Source organism: Capronia coronata (genome assembly GCF_000585585.1).
Source record: "Capronia coronata CBS 617.96 chromosome Unknown acBCG-supercont1.3, whole genome shotgun sequence".
Taxonomy (NCBI): Eukaryota; Fungi; Ascomycota; class Eurotiomycetes; order Chaetothyriales; family Herpotrichiellaceae; genus Capronia; species Capronia coronata.
The window spans coordinates 1,592,024-1,607,951 of NW_006912895.1; the positions used below are offsets into that span (position 1 = coordinate 1,592,024).

Consider the following 15,928-nt stretch of genomic DNA (forward strand, 5'->3'; position numbering starts at 1 on the left):
CAGACACCATGAGGCTGTGCGGCATTAGCTATGGCTTGTTGCTTGTTGCTTGTTGTCGCCTAGTAGGGTACCTATTTATAGGCACCTACCTTACCTAAACAGCCTTTTGGCAGAGACCTACATACCGAGTAGATTCATGTCAAATGCTTTGACTTGTCTGTGACAGTTTTCTTGAAACTCTGCAGCTTGACAGTCGTCGATGAGAACGTAGTGTGCAATTGACTTGTCATCACTGACTTCTGAATTGCTGACCAGGAACATCGTAGCTCCAGGGTAGCAGTATGGGTACGGTGCCCAGTAAATGCAGGTACAATATAGCATGTCAGATGCCTGGCCGACGCCTAAAGGCTTATCTACGTATGCTTTTAGGTGCTTTTAGGTACCTATCTGGGTAATAAACGCAGTCGAGGTGCCTGGACGCGAAGAATTTAGGTGGGGCGCAGTCAAGCGGGCGCCCAGAGTCTTGCAAGCCCCAATCGGCTGCGCTGTAATTGGCCTGCGGTCAGAATGTCTCGCCAGCTTCTTTTCTCCCTGCAACTGCGCCTCAAACAACACCAACAACGTACCTTGTCAATAACATCCGCTATCCATGAACCATGCCTTTCTGGGTGCATTGCTCCATCACTGATTCGCAGCGTGCAAGATTACTGATCGCAACATGGCTCCCTGTCGATCGAAGATCTCGAGGGTTTGAAAGCCATGAGATGTCACTGCGGGCGTGGCAGAGAGAAAACTGACTTGAGCAGCAGGATTTCACCTCTTTCCTTCTGCTCTTCCTAAACTATTGATAGGAACCTTCAGCTTGTGTTCGTGCAGAGACGCTGGAGGTTTCATTGATCTGGTGGTTTGAAACAAAAACCCAGTACGTCTTGCCGTGGGCAAAGTAACATGCTCGGTATGGATGGCGACGCGGCAGACAAAACCACAACCAAGTGCCATCTACGACTCTGACAAGGGCTCCAAGCCACCACCAACAGCACCAACCCATCGTGTACCGCAAATGCAGTGCTCGATTCCCCAAGGGACCAGACCCACGGCGCATCCTCCGCAGTTGAGAGACCCGGCAGGACCCAACGACGGGGCTTGTCAGCGTTTCCCTGACAGGGGTACTGTCTTGACAGCCACTCGCAGGCAGACAAACTTCTTCTCAAGCGCGCCCTGGGCCACGCCACGAGTCTACCACAGGCTCAGCCCAGCTGCTCTCGCCCTGAGATCGACCCACCAGATGCACCATCCCCGTCAACGGCTCGGACGGGCCTTTCATATGCCGTCGTTGGCCTCTGTCCACGTACCCGGTGAAACAGGCCTCTCGAAAGCGGGAATCACGACTGGGGGACATATCATTCGTATCATCTGCTTCGAGGCACAGCCGAAGTCAAAGACTTTCCTTTCTTCTCGCAATGATACCCTTGAACAACACCTGACCATCTAGCCGTTCCTGTTCCTCACATTCGCTTTTGATCTTTTTTCGTTCTGTTGGTTACTCGCTCGAGGCCTGTCGATCGTTTTTACTCCATCGTTACAGCCTTCTCGTTTCCCTTACACGCAATCCTCCTCAATCGAACCATCCTCGCAGTGCAACAACCTTGAAGCCGGAGATCTGCTCGAGATACAGGAGACTCAGGAACACTACGCACATTGGGAGGATCTGTCACCGGTCGATTGTTTGCCTGCCGCTTGACGGTCCCCTACCCCCTCGGAACAGCCCTGCACATACCCCCGCCATGTGGAGGACAGTGGTTGCCCTTACCTCACTGTCTCTTCTTCCGACTGCGCTGGGAGCAGATATCTTGAAGACCAGTGGATTCTCCAATTGTAACAACGGATCATCCACCATTAAAGTCAACAACGTCGACATCTCCTTCGACCGGTCCACCAATAAAATCCAGTTCGATGTTTCAGGTACTAGCACCAAGGAACAAGAAGTTACCGCGGAACTTGTGGTGACGGCTTATGGTGTCCAAGTTTATCAAAAAGAGTTCGATCCCTGTAATGACTCTACCAAAGTCGACCAGCTTTGTCCTGGTATGTCTCGACTGATATCCTCCCTGGGATCATGCTAACCACGCTTTAGTGCCCGAGGGGACATTCGCTGCCAATGGGACTCAGGAAATACCATCAGAATATACAGACCTCATCCCTTCAATCGCATACTCGCTTCCCGACCTCGACGGAAGCGCTCAATTGGTACTCAAAGCAAAAGATGGACAACAATTGGCCTGTATCCAGTCCGGTGTCACAAACGGCAAGACCGTCGAGGTGCCCGCTGTATCATACGTAGCCGCTGCTATCGCAGCTGCTGCTCTGGCAGTATCTCTGGTCGGGGCGGCTGCGACCAGTGGACACCCTGGATCCAGCTCATCAAGTCCTGGTTTTTCGGAGGTCATTTGGTGGTTTCAAGGCATGGCAATGAATGGCATGCATTCGGTGCCATATCCTACCATTTACCGCAGTTTCTCCAAAAATTTTGGGTTCAGCACAGGTCTTGTATCCTGGGCTGGATTACAAAAGTCCATTGACAGCTTTCGATCGCACACCGGTGGCAACTTGACGGACGCCAGCTACGAGTACCTTCGTAACTCCACTCTGGTCTTCTCGGATGGCTCGACAGTTCAGACTACGACGGGGATCGTCAGGCGCACAGTTTCGTTGTTCCTGCGTGATATCGATACCTCGATCAACGGGACCACCCCCGACTCTGACGACGACAATTCCACGGAATCTCATTTGGTGAAAGGTATTCAGGGCTATGTCGAACAATTGACCATTCCGGAGACGAATACGTTCATGACGGTCCTCTTGGTCTTTGCCATTGTCGTTGCTATTATTGTGGTCGGCATCCTCTTGTTCAAAGTCGTCCTCGAGGCATGGTCACTCTTTGGCCAGTTCCCCAAATCGTTAACCACTTTTCGCAAGGAATACTGGCGGGTCATGGCACAGACCATTACGTCTCTGATTATGTTGCTCTATGGTGTCTGGACACTGTATTGCATCTTTCAGCTCATGCACGGAGACTCGTGGGCTGCCAAACTTCTCGCCGGAGTCACCCTCGGCTTATTCACCGCAATCCTAGCCTTTTATACCTGGAAGATCTGGAGCGTGGTGAGAAAGCTGAAAAAGCTGGAGGGCGACGTCAGTGCGCTGTACGAAAACAAGGAGACCTGGAAGAAGTACAAGATCTTCTACGAGAACTACAAGCGTGGATACTGGTGGCTGTTCATTCCCGCTATTATTTACATGTTTGCAAAAGGCTGTGTGCTCGCCGCCGGTGACGGGCATGGCTTGGTGCAGACTATCGGCCAGTTGATCATTGAGGCTCTGATGCTCATACTCCTTCTGTGGAGCCGACCGTACAACCGCAAATCCGGCAACTGGATCAACATCATCATTCAGATCGTCCGTGTCTTGTCGGTGGTTTGCATCTTGGTCTTCGTGGAAGAGCTCGGCATCGCTCAGACAACGAAGACCATCACTGGCGTCGTCTTGATTGCGGTGCAATCGGGGTTGACCGTCATCTTGTTTTTGCTGATCTTCATCAACAGCATCATCACCTGCTGCAAGGAGAATCCACATCGCAAGCGTCGCAAGGCCGCGGAGAAGCATCTGTCCCCGGATTTGGAAGGCGACGCTTTTCTGATGGAACCCGCTCCTTACAAGGGCTCGCCGCCACGGCGCGCTCGACTGAGATCCGATTCTGCACCCAGCTACGAGCCCGTACGAGCGCAAGCTCTGGCACGGTTCGGTCCCCGCTTCAACGATGACAGCCAGGAGGTCCTGGTCAAGGGGGCGGCGGGGATGGGCCGTTCAGGCTACCGCAGCGTCAGTCAGGATAGGAGCGAGGCTGATGGCAGTCCACCTCCTTTGATGCGCGAACCGAAGCTACCTAATCTTGGGTTCGAACAATATCGACATTAGACAAGAGAAGGTTTGCCGTGGGTTCGTCGCAGTCATGTTATTAGTTGTGTTTTGATTTATTACAGCAAGCGTGTGTCCATATTCTGGGATTTAGCATCGAATGGACGGAGACATGGTCATGTGTCCAGGGGCAAGGTTGGGGATACCTTCTGGGCTTTTGTCCTCGAGAGTATTGCAGTGGTGCTTCTGAGCATCGCGTGGTCCGCAGTCATACTGGATTGGTATTGGGGACTGATGATGATGATGAACGCGGACTATACATATCACATCTAATCCAACGACCCTGATTACATATACTGATATGATTCCATGACTTTTGAGGGACGAAGTAGTCGGGCGGATGTATTCAAAGACAATAGGCACGGCATTGGTGTATGATATGGTACTGGGCTCGTCGATTGCGGTTCTGGCAAATAGGAGAACATGAGGTCCTGCGTTGCTTCATTGGAAGGACGCAACAACGATCAGACAGACTGCCTGTATTGCTGGTATATCGACGTACCCAGAGGATTGCTTGAGATCAACGCGCGGAGACTTTGCAGCACCATCTGTCTAGTGTTCATTCCAGCAGACTGTCTATAATGCAAGCTGCGTGTGTCCTCGTCTCTGCCTCTGCAGGTCAGAAATGGCAGGCCATGTCTCCCCATGCCTTTCCCTTTCTATTTCCCTCCGGACCACCCAGCTCCTCCATGCGCTTCCTCTTCTAGAAGCAGAAGACCTGGTCCTCCAACTTACTGACAGGACGAGCCTTTTGATATCCCAGACTCTCCGTGGCCTTCTTCAACGCGCTCACCATAGGCGGCGGACCACAGATGAGAATCTTCATGTCCGGGCTCGGCGGAGGGAGCTTCTCCTTGATCATATCTGCCGTGACGAAGCCGACTCCGCCGTCCCATTTTTCCGGCGGGTTGTTGAGGACGTAGTAGACGTTGAAGTCCGGATCTTCTCGAGCCAGCGCATCGATTTCCTCCTTCAACAGAATATCTTCCGGGTTGACGTTGGCGAAGATCAGATCGACCTTGGTGGTGTCGTTGCCGCCGTTCCTGGGCCGGCCGCGGTTGATGGCGCGGATGATCTGGAGCATGGGCGTGATGCCCGTCCCGCCGGCGATCATGCCGATGCGCGTGCACAGGTTCGGCGTGTAGACCATGGCGCCCTTGGGGCCGCGCACTTTCATGGTGTCGCCGACTTTCAGCGTCGTCAGGTGTGCGCTGATGTTGCCCTGCGGGTACGACTTGACCAGGAGCTCGAAGAAGCCTTTGTCTTCGTCGGACGAGATGGGCGTGTACGATCGCACCACCTCCTTCTCGGCGCCCTTGGGCGTCGCCGCCAGAGAGATGTGCTGGCCGATCGGGAGGCCGAGGATGTCGGTGGGCTGCGGTAGGCCGAAGCGGTAGATGGCCACATTGTGCGACGTCTTTTTGATGTCGGTCAAGGGGAATTCTTGGAATTCATCGGGCTTGAGGACTTTTCGTGTCGATGCTGTGGAAGAACATAGAAATTGTGTCAATCACTTGCTGGTACTGTATAGATAGATAATGTCCACACCCGCGCCATTTTGGATAGGGTACTACTTACGACCCGATGTAAAGATCTTGTAGCCCCCGACAATCGCAGCAAAGGCGGCGGCGTAGGGAATCCATTCTTTCTTGACGATTGCCACTCCGACGATCAGGAGAATAGAGGGAATGTAGACGCCGTTGATATTCGAGGACGAGAACGCGGGATTACTGAGGTGCCTGTGAGCGAGCTGCTTGCTTCGCGGACGACTTTTCTTCCACGATAAATATAGTCAAACTTACCCCATGACTGCGGTCGTTCTGTTTCGTAGAACCCGGCTGTGGCTCTCCTGCTGGCTGTTGTTGCCCCTTGTACCTCAACGCCCACGACTACTAGTCCTCGATTGGAGACGAGGTTCCAGAGGGTACAGGTGTTGTACCGAGAATTCAAGAAAGAGAAGAGGTGTAGCTGTCGGGGTCACTATTACTGTTGGGGGGAGATCGGTGAGGGGTCTTTTGACGCCGCAGAATGCAGCGAGCGACTGTTTCGGTGCGCAGCGAGTTCGGCGAAAAGAGCGTGGGGCTGATGCCTGGGGATATCGATCAGTTAGTTGTTTAGGCTGCGACCGTGGTTCTTCGTGAGTCCTGGTCGCTTGTGTGTGTCCGCAATTATTCCATTACGATGCTGCTTCTTCCTGCAATCAGTAAGGGGTCCTCGGGCCTGAGATCAATTGATTTACTACAACAGGTCATGCTATACAGTGCGGGGGACCGTACCGAGCAACGGAAAAGAGGTCGTCCAGAACACCAAGCCTTGTATACCCGATGCCCCGTTCTGGGTGTCTCTCTTCCATCCCCTTTGTGGGCTCCTTAGGCCTGTGCCGGACGCGCATGCTGACCCTATTAGGTGAACTGTTCCGATCGAGATCCCCCAGATCCCCTCCCGCTTGATTCTCGTGGTGAATTGCTACCCACGATACTCGCCCCAACCGGCCATCCGACTGCCGTCCGTATTTTTGAATTTATTCCTCCCTCCAATCAGGCCAGAGCACACGACGGACAGAAAACAGTCCACAGAAGCCATGCCACCAGATCCTGTCGATACTTCGACCCCGTTTCCATTTCCGTTGACCGATGTTGATCGATCGATCCTGGCGATGACCGATGACCAATTCCATCCACACACATGGGAAGAACTCAAACAGATCATTGGTGTGTGTTGCTGGAGGCTGAACCGCTCGATGTCCTCACTAGACACTGTCCTCTGACTTCGCAACAGCTGAGCACAATCTCAGCGTCCTCAAGAGACGGCCCTCCGACTTGAGGCGCTACATCAAATGGTCCGCGGAGACGAGGGCGACGTATGGGAGTGTCCCCAATTTCGTCATGACAGAAAGACTCAAGTGGACGCCCTTGCCAGCCTCAAGTCCCGAGACTGGGCCTCAGTTCGCCGTTAAAGATCCAGCCCCCTTTGCGCATCCGGACGACTACAAGATCTTGCTTAATGACTGGCCTTATGGGCTTGCCCCGGGCATTAGACATCTCATTATCTGGCTAAAGACCAGGCTAGAGTCGGAGCCAACAAGAGGCGACATGACACCCAAATCCCGACAACAGGTCGAGGACTTTGTCCAGAGAACATTCGTGGATGGAGTCAAAACTCTTCCTGGTGAGCCAGAAAAAGTCATGTGGTTCAAGAACTGGAGGGCCTTGCAGTCCGTCCCAGGGATGGAGCACGTTCATGTTCTTGTCAGGGACGTTCCTGAGGACATCATTCGTGAATGGACCGACGGCGTCCGACCTCTTATTGAGCATGAATCATAGAATCATAGAATCATAAAGTCATAGAGTCATAGAATAGGATACATGGTAGAGCAAGGCGCGTTTCGAGCAGCCAGTTCTGGGTCGGAAGATGTGTCGTAGGAATGGGCATCAGATGGCCATTTGCTTCAGCCTGGCTTATCCCGTAATTCATTCCATATCGCATCCAAATTCTGGAAGACGGCCGTGACGCCTTTCAGCGTGTTCTCATCAATCTCCATAAAGCCGTACCGCTGTTGTACTTTGTCAGGATGCCACCTGACACGCTCGGCCTTGATCGCACTTGCAAAGGGATTTGCAGGTGACTCGCTGTCACCAGAGGCTGCCGTGCCTTTCTTGATGAAGCGCTCAATTTCATCGCGAACCACGTCCTTGCGCTTGCCCGACTCAACAGGCCACGCAATCTTGTTGCGCAGGTAGACCTGTTCAGCGTCCTCTGTGGATTTCTGCCGGGCTTCAGCCATCTTTTGGAGTTCTTCCCAGCGGGCCAGGTAATCCTGCCACAGGCTCTGCCATCGCTTGCGGTCTTTTCTCCTCTCCCCACGCCGCAGGCTGGCTTCGATATGAGTATCAAAGACATCATTGTCGTATTGTGGCTGTCTGGCTGTCCCTCGCCTTCTCTCCTCATCTCGAATCTTTTGTTTCTCTCTTTCTCGCTCTCTTCTTTTCTCTTCCTTTGCGGCCTCGATACCCTCCCAGCTTTTCTCCCACATCTTCCGCCGGACAAACTGCGCATATTCTTCGTCGGTCATGCGTTCCAATTCGCCGGTCTCCGGATCTTCGTAGGTGTTTGGATAGTTGTGTATTGGCTGTCCGTAGATGCCTTCCCAGAACGTTGCGCCTTCGTCATCTCCGAGAGCGTCAAAGAGAGATTCTTGAAAGGCCCTGTCGGGAGATAGGTGGTTTGGTCCGAATCGCTCCTCAGGATGCGAGTGTCGTGGAGATCTCTGCCGCTTTCTGTGCCTGCGAGAAGGATCTTCATCCCGCCGCCGTTTGCGCTTCGACTCCGTGTCGCTACGCCCTGGATCCTCTTTCCTGGTCTTGAAGCGGAAGCGCTTGGATCTGTGCTCATGTTGTTGGTCTTCCCCAACCCCGGGCGATTCTCTGGCATCGCTCATTCGCTCCGCCATCACTCGAGATGTAGTAAATGTTCATCGTTGGGCGGGACGTACAGATGAGATTCAGATGGGTTCGACTCGTACGTAATACAGCACAGAGCGAGGCGCATGAGGCAAGGCTGACGGAGAAATATTGATCCGGTTCCGGATGCCAAGATATCAACTTTTTTGAGCAGAAGATTGGGTGACAAGGGAGACAACGATGAGTCTTCAACGAGAATGTCCTTTTGTTTCTGCTCTTTTCGCCCTCGACTTTCTTTTCACTCCCTGATAGGCCTCAGCAGACTCCCCACTTTCGGCGAAGCAGGAGGGAGCCGTTTCGCAACATCGCCTGTTCAAGGTCAAAGAATCTTGTCATACAACTTTCTTGCGTCGAAATCAACGGACCAATCCAGACATCGCCAGAGTTCGTTTCGCCAGTTTTGTAGCACACCAGCAGTGACTTCCAGTATGGCGGGAGATATTGGTGACAAATTGTCATCTTTGGGCTTACAGGAAGTTGGAAAGGCCAAGAATCCCGTGAGTCCCTACCGACAACACATCGCCGAGAAATTGGCCCCCATCGTCGACCGAAAAGTGGAAGACATTGCTCCTCTGGTATCATGGACGACAAGTCCGGATAAAGGAGACCTCATGCTTCCTGTTGCCGCTTTCCGGATCAAAGGCAAATCACCTCAAGACCTAGCCAAGGAGATAGTCGAGTCGTTTCCAACTGGAGAGGATATACTTGTGACGGCCTCACAAGCGGGCCCGTTTGTGCAGTTCTTTTTCAAGCCCGAACATCTTACACAAGTCGTCATTCCGGAGATCTTGAAGAGCAAGAACGCTTACGGCTCGGATCCTACGCCCGGCTTGAAAGACCCCTCCGACCCGTCCCAGGGTCACAAAAAGGTCATTGTGGAGTTCTCATCGCCGAATATCGCGAAAGAATTTCACGCTGGCCATCTCCGAAGTACAATCATCGGCGGTTTCCTGGCAAAACTTTACGCTAGAACGGGCTGGGATGTCATCAAGATGAATTATCTGGGTGACTGGGGCAAACAGTATGGGCTCCTTGCCAACGGTTTCAAGCAGTTTGGTAGCCAAGAGGAATTGGACAAAAACTCCATTGCCCACCTCTTCCAGGTCTACGTCAAGATCAATCAAATCAAGTCGCAGCAGGACGAACCAATCAATGAATTGAAGAAAGAAATCAAGGAGAAGAAGGCCAAGGGCGAAGATACCACGGAACTAGAGAACAAACTCGCTCCGCTAGTGGAAGCCAGTGAGGACGAAAAGGCTCGGAAATACTTCAAGAGCATGGAAGATGGTGACCCCGAAGCCCTTGCTTTATGGCAGCAGTTCCGAGACATGAGCATCGAGAAATACAAAAAGACGTATGCCCGGTTAAACATTGATTTCGACGTCTACTCTGGCGAGTCCCAGGTCAAGCAAGAGACCATCAAGAAAGTACTCGATGATCTCTTGGCCAAAAAGATCGCAGAGGAGTCCGAAGGCGCCATTCTGATCGACTTCGCAAAGCACGGCGCAAAGAAACTCAACAAAGCTGTCATCGTGCGAAGAGATGGCACCCCACTGTACCTGACTCGAGATCTGGCAGCAATTCTTGAGCGTTACGAAACGTATCATTTTGACAAGATGATCTACGTTATCGCCGATCAACAAAATGAGCATGTTGCGCAGTTGTTCAAAACGACCGAGATCAGCGGCCACAAGGATATCTCGGACAGATGCGAGCACATCTCTTTCGGCATGGTCAAGGGCATGAGCACGCGAAAGGGGACCGTCAAGTTTTTGGATGATGTGATCCAATCGGTCAAGGATGTCATGCTTGACGTGATGCAAAAGAACGCAAAGAAATACGAACAGTTAGAGGATCCCGATGCTGTGGCTGATATCCTGGCCATCACTGCGATTATGGTCCAGGACTTGACGGGCAAGGTTCGCAATGGCTACGAATTCAACATCAATCAGATGACGGCTTTCGAAGGTGATACCGGCCCGTACTTGCAGTATGCCCATGCACGTCTATGCTCGATCGAACGAAAGGCAAACGCAGACCTGAGCACGTTAGATTCGGCCGACCTGTCGCTGCTGAAAGAGCCCCATGCGGTCAATCTGGTGCGAGCGCTGGCGCAATATCCCGATGTGGTTATGAACACGCTCAAAACCCGTGAGCCGTCGACCGTGCTCACTTACCTTTTCAAGATGGCTCATGCGTTGAGCTCGAGTTACGACCATCTGCAAGTTGTGGGGAGCGAACCTGAATTGCAGAAGGCTCGGTTGGCGCTGTACGAGGCTGCTCGACAGGTCCTCTGGAATGGCATGACCTTGCTCGGTCTGACCCCGGTGCAGAGAATGTGATCTGGCGTTATTGGGAGGGGCAAGGCCAGGGCTGAGGTTGTCCGGACAAGGATGTTTCGGCATTTCAGCGGGAGATTTCGGGACGGCAAAAGAGCTGTCCGATGGCTACTGTTCCGTTCGTCGAGTTCTCCCCACGTTGTCTGCTTCTGTTTGAAGGTGGGACCAAGGTCGACAAGGGCAGGGTGATGTGATAATAGGAAACTGGCTGGCAGCTACAAGCCAGCTGCAGGCATGAACCGGGATAGAAAATCAAGGACTATTCATATTGCCGTTGGCTGAAAGATGCGCTCGTCAAACGAGGAAGGCTTCCCTACTCCCCTCAAGGCTGAATCGGTGCCGAAGTTTGCAGGGGTACTCGAAACTACCAACCTATTCACGGCGGAACGACCCAGTGAGCACACGACTGCTCGAGCATCAGCATAGAATTTGACGCATCATGAACACCATCTGGTTCAGCCTCTAAAGAAGGGTTCTGGTCTGTCAAGTGGCAGTCAGGGCACGACAAGTGTTCGTACAGTAGGGGGCCCGGTGGGAGGGGGGTCTGTTGACTATTCACTCGCAGCTAACATACCTCTTCCATCACAATGCGACAGTGTGTTAGATGACGGGAGGCGGCCGATGCCTGCATTTGAAACAACAGCGAAAGCAACAATCTCTTTATTCTGTGTGATTTTCTGCCGTGTATGTAGGCTGCCCGCGGCCTCCGCTCGCTCGCCACGCGGCGACGTTGCTGCTGCTGCTGCTGTAACACCGTATCATCCCCCATCCGAAGATGACTCCAGAGTCTGTGACACTTAGAGCAGGCCGAAAGGCTAAGGCAGGGAATGGGAAGGATGCAGACCGGGATTTGCTGATAGTTGTAAAGCTTTTCACCTGCTGGTCAGCCCGTCCTTCGCATCTAAATTGTGCTTTTCGTCAGCCGGCTCACAGCAGCGACAGCGTGATTCGAAACTCGAGGAGACAGGCAGACGAGGAGCTTTCCAGGGGTGGCAGACGAATGCCGGCACTATCCATCAGAGGGAGAGTGTTTGTCTGTGGTGTCTGGTGCCTCTGGTGTTTGGTGTCTCTGGTGCCTGCGAGGATTCGGTGAGACGGCCAAGTTGGGCATCCTATTGGACTTTATCCTCCATTCACATTGCAACAACATCGACCAGCCCGCACATCACGCAACTCAACCAACCGGCAGGACAGACGTTGCATGTCTCCATGACACCGGTTGGCTCTGTACGGTGCTCTTCAAGGTCAAGTCTGCTTTCTGGCCGCGCCATTTTCGACTCTGCTCCAGTGGCAGCCTCCTAGACGGTGGAAGCGAGGCTCCTTGGGCCTGTCAAGCACCGCTGCCGCCCACACACCGTCGTCACCCGGCTTTTCAGAAACAGGCTCCTGTTGATCAGAGAGAGACCCTTTTAAGGCTCGTTCCTCTCGCTACCCTGCCTTCCCCGCGATGCCACCTAGAGCTGCGAGTGGTCAGATGCCTGAGAATGACTCCTACCGACGCAAATTCAGCATAGAACATCTCCAGCTCTTCTTCATTTTCCTCTCATTGTCCCTTGCCCATACGGTGTGCAGAAAAGTCTCGGTTTCGTCCTCCATGGCTCCCGCAATTCGTTGCGCTCATCCCTCATGCTGACGCGGGTACATTTTGGTCGAGCAAATCAAAACACAACACGACTACGACGTCTATCACATCGTCAATTACCCGCCTGCAAACTCGTTTCGCTGGTCACTCGCAGCCAAAAGACTGTGTTGAATGGGAAGCAGTGTGTTGTGCGACCGGAATTGTGCAGCGTCTCTGTAGATACGCTGGACACGGCATTGAACGTGCAACATCCTCAGAGCAGCACCAGGTTGTGGCAAGAGAGCGGCAGAACATCGAGAACAGACGGAGTGAGCGGTAGGCCGATCAAAAGATATGCCCGTCGGGATGGGTGTCCATGAACAACTTGAAGAGACAGACTGAGATACCCAGCATACAAAGAAGGACAGCGGGATCTGTCAAGAAACCTTCGACTCGGCGCGCGCAAAGAACCTCTCCCACGGATAGATCACCCAGGACTCGATTGTCTCAGGGGGTCTCCAGAGCAGCGAACCTGTCGCCGGGACGAGCCTCCAGCCACGACCCGTGTGCCATTTTCGGGCGTCCAGTGTCCGTCGTCCACTACGCTCCTCAGTGCTCTGCCGCCCACTAGGTTTAGCAGCCTTCTAAGGCCCACCCTCCCGGTCCCCGGTCACTCCACACCCCCAACGACCATCCCTCGCCACGTTCCACCTTCCCTCGTCGCCAAATAAACAAGACAACCCTCATTACATTCCAAATCTCATCGCAACCGCTTCCATGCCCGAGATTGAGCGTCGCCTCCCACGGCCAGCCACATGTGAGGAATGGAATGAAGAAACCCAGACGACACTTCCGGACTCGCGAATCACGGCGAATGCTTCCTTGGGAAGGTCCGCGCAGGAGTTGATATCCAGACAAAAGGATGTCAAATTTCGAAATAATGGCGCCGATTCTGGATACGCGAGTCGAGCGGACACGGTGAGCACCGGGTCTACCAGCACAGGCCGGCGAAAGATGCATGGCCTGAGAGTGGAAACCGGCGCAGTTCCAGAGAGAGAGCCGCAGCCTTATTCGATGTCGCATGTCGGTCCATCGAAGGTATCCACTCGACGCCAGTCCTTGTCGCAGGGCAATGGCTCTGCAGTTGATCCCCGACCGGCTAAGAGCAAACAAAACGTTCACGAGCCTGGCCTCTGCTGGAGCTGTGACCAGTACGGAAAGCATATCGATATGACCAGAGAGATGTCTAGGGCATCGAGCGCGGTGCCTCCACCACCTTCTCCAACCGCAGTTCGTCAGAGTGGGTTGAAGACCGTGAGAGACGATGCCTCTCTGCCTGTCAAAGTCAGGCGACCTTCTTCGGCGCGACCGCCCAGACCCTTGAGTATGGTCTCAGATCATGCATCACCGGCACATTATGTCAACCAGGTCGTCTACGGATCTCCAGCCGGTGCAACCCCCGGCTGGGCAACTCCGATCATGCCGTCCATGCCATACAGTCCAGTTTCTTGGTCATACGGTCCCACGCCAAATGCGAGCTCGTCGTATACACCTTTCCCACCAGTGACGTCCTATTTTGACCCTGCCAGCACTTCGGAACCATACTCGGCCAAACCAAGCCGTCAGTCTAGCCCGGCACGACACCCATCTGGATACGGCGAGCCAGTGATCCGGCAAGGCTACCACGAGCATCCAGTGGCTACTTTAGAAAGAATGACGCTGAGAGATAGTCGACCGGTGATTCCTTCACACAGATCCAGTCACAGCATTGATCACGATCGCGCGATGATGCCTCCTCCAGCAAAGCCAAGGCAACCTGAGGTCGGCATGACGCGCAGACCAAGTACTAGGAGGGCAAGTACATACCATCCCGAGGAAGCGCCACCACGCCAGCGCTTCTCATATGAAGAAGACCGATACGATAGAGGTGACGAAGAGAGCGACTACCGAGAGGCTCGTACACCTCTATCAACCGTACGCGAGCGTCGAGAGTCTCTGACTCACCCTCCAACGTCTTATCGAGCGCCTGCGGTTGTTGAAGCTCGCGGTCGCCCTCCTTTGCCAAGGAAATCGGCTTCATGCTCCACGCCTGCGGGATTGACTAAAGCGGAATCATCGAGACCTCCCACTACTGGTCGTCATACTACGTTGCCGACGATCCCCCTTGAGGACAAGGTGACGGCGGCTGAGGAATATCTTGACAGGAGCAGCAAAACATCGAACGAGTTAACTGCGGAGGCTCTCCGCAACCTCAACCACCGCAATTCAGCTTCCAGGTCCGAGGCAAGTAGCAGCTACAGCCACAAGAGTCGACACTCATCGTCCAAGGAATCGTCTGGGCTGGGGAAGAGTCAAGCAACCACTGCTACGAAGACCAGTATTACTCTGCCAGGCGGGCTCAACATGAGCATACCTTCAGATTATATGAAAAAAGATGGCGGGCCCCTCAGCATCAAGGTTGGCGGATTTGTTGTGTCAGTGGGTGCTGAGGAGGTGGACTCCGTTGAACGACCCAGAGAACATCGCCGCATCGAGCGTGCACCGAGCGTCACAAGTCGCGCTTCGAAGAAAAGTGCTTCGAGTGGTATTTCCAGTCGTGAGAAAGACCGTGATCGAGATGTTCCGCCTCAATCATCCAGGCGTCTATCACAAGTTGAGGAGCGCGGTCCCAGTGCACGCTCAAGTCGCCAGCCCAGTCGAGCTCCAAGTACGACTGAACGCACATACGAATATAGCCGGCGGCAGAGTGTCGACTATAGCAAACCTTTTGAAGAAGTGATGTATGGTGCTTGAAAGCAAGCTCGATGGCGCCTCGAACGGACTACTGTATGCTTCGACCAAAGGCATCTCAACGGCTTTGCTGTTTCCGTTGCTGGCATGTTGGATATGCTTCTTCCCTGTCTTTTGGCCTTGCTTTGGTTTGGTTTGTTGCTTGTCATGTACCTTGACACGACGTCAGATTGGTATTTCGGAATGTCATCCGGCGTTATCTCTTCCTTTCTTTGGGCTCACTGCTCATCTTGCTGTTGCTCCCTTTCTGCTCGAGCTGTCTGGGGAGTTCTGCTTCACAAAGCAAAAGCGAAAACATCAAAAGCTCACCGAAAGAGATCGTGGATCTCTAAGGTAAGGCGAGGCGACAGTCTATTTATTTGTTGCACTTCAGGCAAAGCACCCTGACGGGGCCAAAAGAGCCGGACTTAACTTTTCTTGGTTACTGGTTCCAACCCTGTATGAGGAGGAAGCCGTTGACCTGGAGTCATCAGCAATATGCGAGGGCAGCCGTGAGTGGACCCTTGTTACTTCGGCGGGTCATGCCTCTGGCCCAATATGTCTAGGGAGTCGATTGTTCTGGTTGTATCACCCGATGTTGTCATTGAAGCCGTTGGGATATTCGGTGTTGGATGGACAATGGATATGATACGAAAGAACGATTCTGCAGGCCAGATCACGGTGAATGTGTGCTTCATCGGCTTGGAGCTGGAAGATGTCCCACACTCGGAGGAACTCCTCTCCTTCGACACGAGAGAGCTCTGTCTCGCTGTCCTCCTCAAACGATATGGCGAACGATGTTATGAAATATACACGACAGGGTGTGGAGGCGACTAACCACCTAAGGGGTCCTTGCCCGTACTTCATAAGCCTTGCTTCTGGGT

At 53.3% G+C, this 15,928-nt stretch overlaps 6 protein-coding genes across 6 annotated transcripts; 4 read left to right on the forward strand and 2 right to left on the reverse strand.

The window, feature by feature from the left end:
* Positions 1-1,724: 1,724 nt before the first annotated feature.
* Positions 1,725-3,915, forward strand: A1O1_03885 (uncharacterized protein; the record flags this gene model as incomplete). Its single annotated transcript, XM_007724785.1, has 2 exons — positions 1,725-2,025; positions 2,075-3,915. 2 exons carry the CDS (start codon positions 1,725-1,727, stop codon positions 3,913-3,915), a joined length of 2,142 nt encoding a protein of 713 aa, XP_007722975.1.
* A 703-nt stretch (positions 3,916-4,618) lies between these two features.
* A1O1_03886 (NADH-cytochrome b5 reductase 1) lies at positions 4,619-5,722 on the reverse strand (the record flags this gene model as incomplete). The annotated part of the gene is made up of 3 exons (XM_007724786.1): positions 4,619-5,397; positions 5,494-5,645; positions 5,718-5,722. The coding sequence occupies 3 exons, from the start codon at positions 5,720-5,722 to the stop codon at positions 4,619-4,621; spliced, it is 936 nt and encodes a 311-aa protein (XP_007722976.1).
* A 774-nt stretch (positions 5,723-6,496) lies between these two features.
* On the forward strand, positions 6,497-7,238 carry A1O1_03887 (uncharacterized protein; the record flags this gene model as incomplete). Its single annotated transcript, XM_007724787.1, has 2 exons — positions 6,497-6,626; positions 6,694-7,238. The coding sequence occupies 2 exons, from the start codon at positions 6,497-6,499 to the stop codon at positions 7,236-7,238; spliced, it is 675 nt and encodes a 224-aa protein (XP_007722977.1).
* A 125-nt stretch (positions 7,239-7,363) lies between these two features.
* On the reverse strand, positions 7,364-8,365 carry A1O1_03888 (uncharacterized protein; the record flags this gene model as incomplete). Its single annotated transcript, XM_007724788.1, has 1 exon — positions 7,364-8,365. One exon carries the CDS (start codon positions 8,363-8,365, stop codon positions 7,364-7,366), a length of 1,002 nt encoding a protein of 333 aa, XP_007722978.1.
* Positions 8,366-8,803: 438 nt separating this feature from the next.
* A1O1_03889 (arginyl-tRNA synthetase) lies at positions 8,804-10,717 on the forward strand (the record flags this gene model as incomplete). The annotated part of the gene is made up of 1 exon (XM_007724789.1): positions 8,804-10,717. The coding sequence occupies one exon, from the start codon at positions 8,804-8,806 to the stop codon at positions 10,715-10,717; it is 1,914 nt and encodes a 637-aa protein (XP_007722979.1).
* Positions 10,718-13,052: 2,335 nt separating this feature from the next.
* A1O1_03890 (uncharacterized protein) lies at positions 13,053-15,068 on the forward strand (the record flags this gene model as incomplete). Its single annotated transcript, XM_007724790.1, has 1 exon — positions 13,053-15,068. One exon carries the CDS (start codon positions 13,053-13,055, stop codon positions 15,066-15,068), a length of 2,016 nt encoding a protein of 671 aa, XP_007722980.1.
* Between the last annotated feature and the right edge of the window lie 860 nt (positions 15,069-15,928).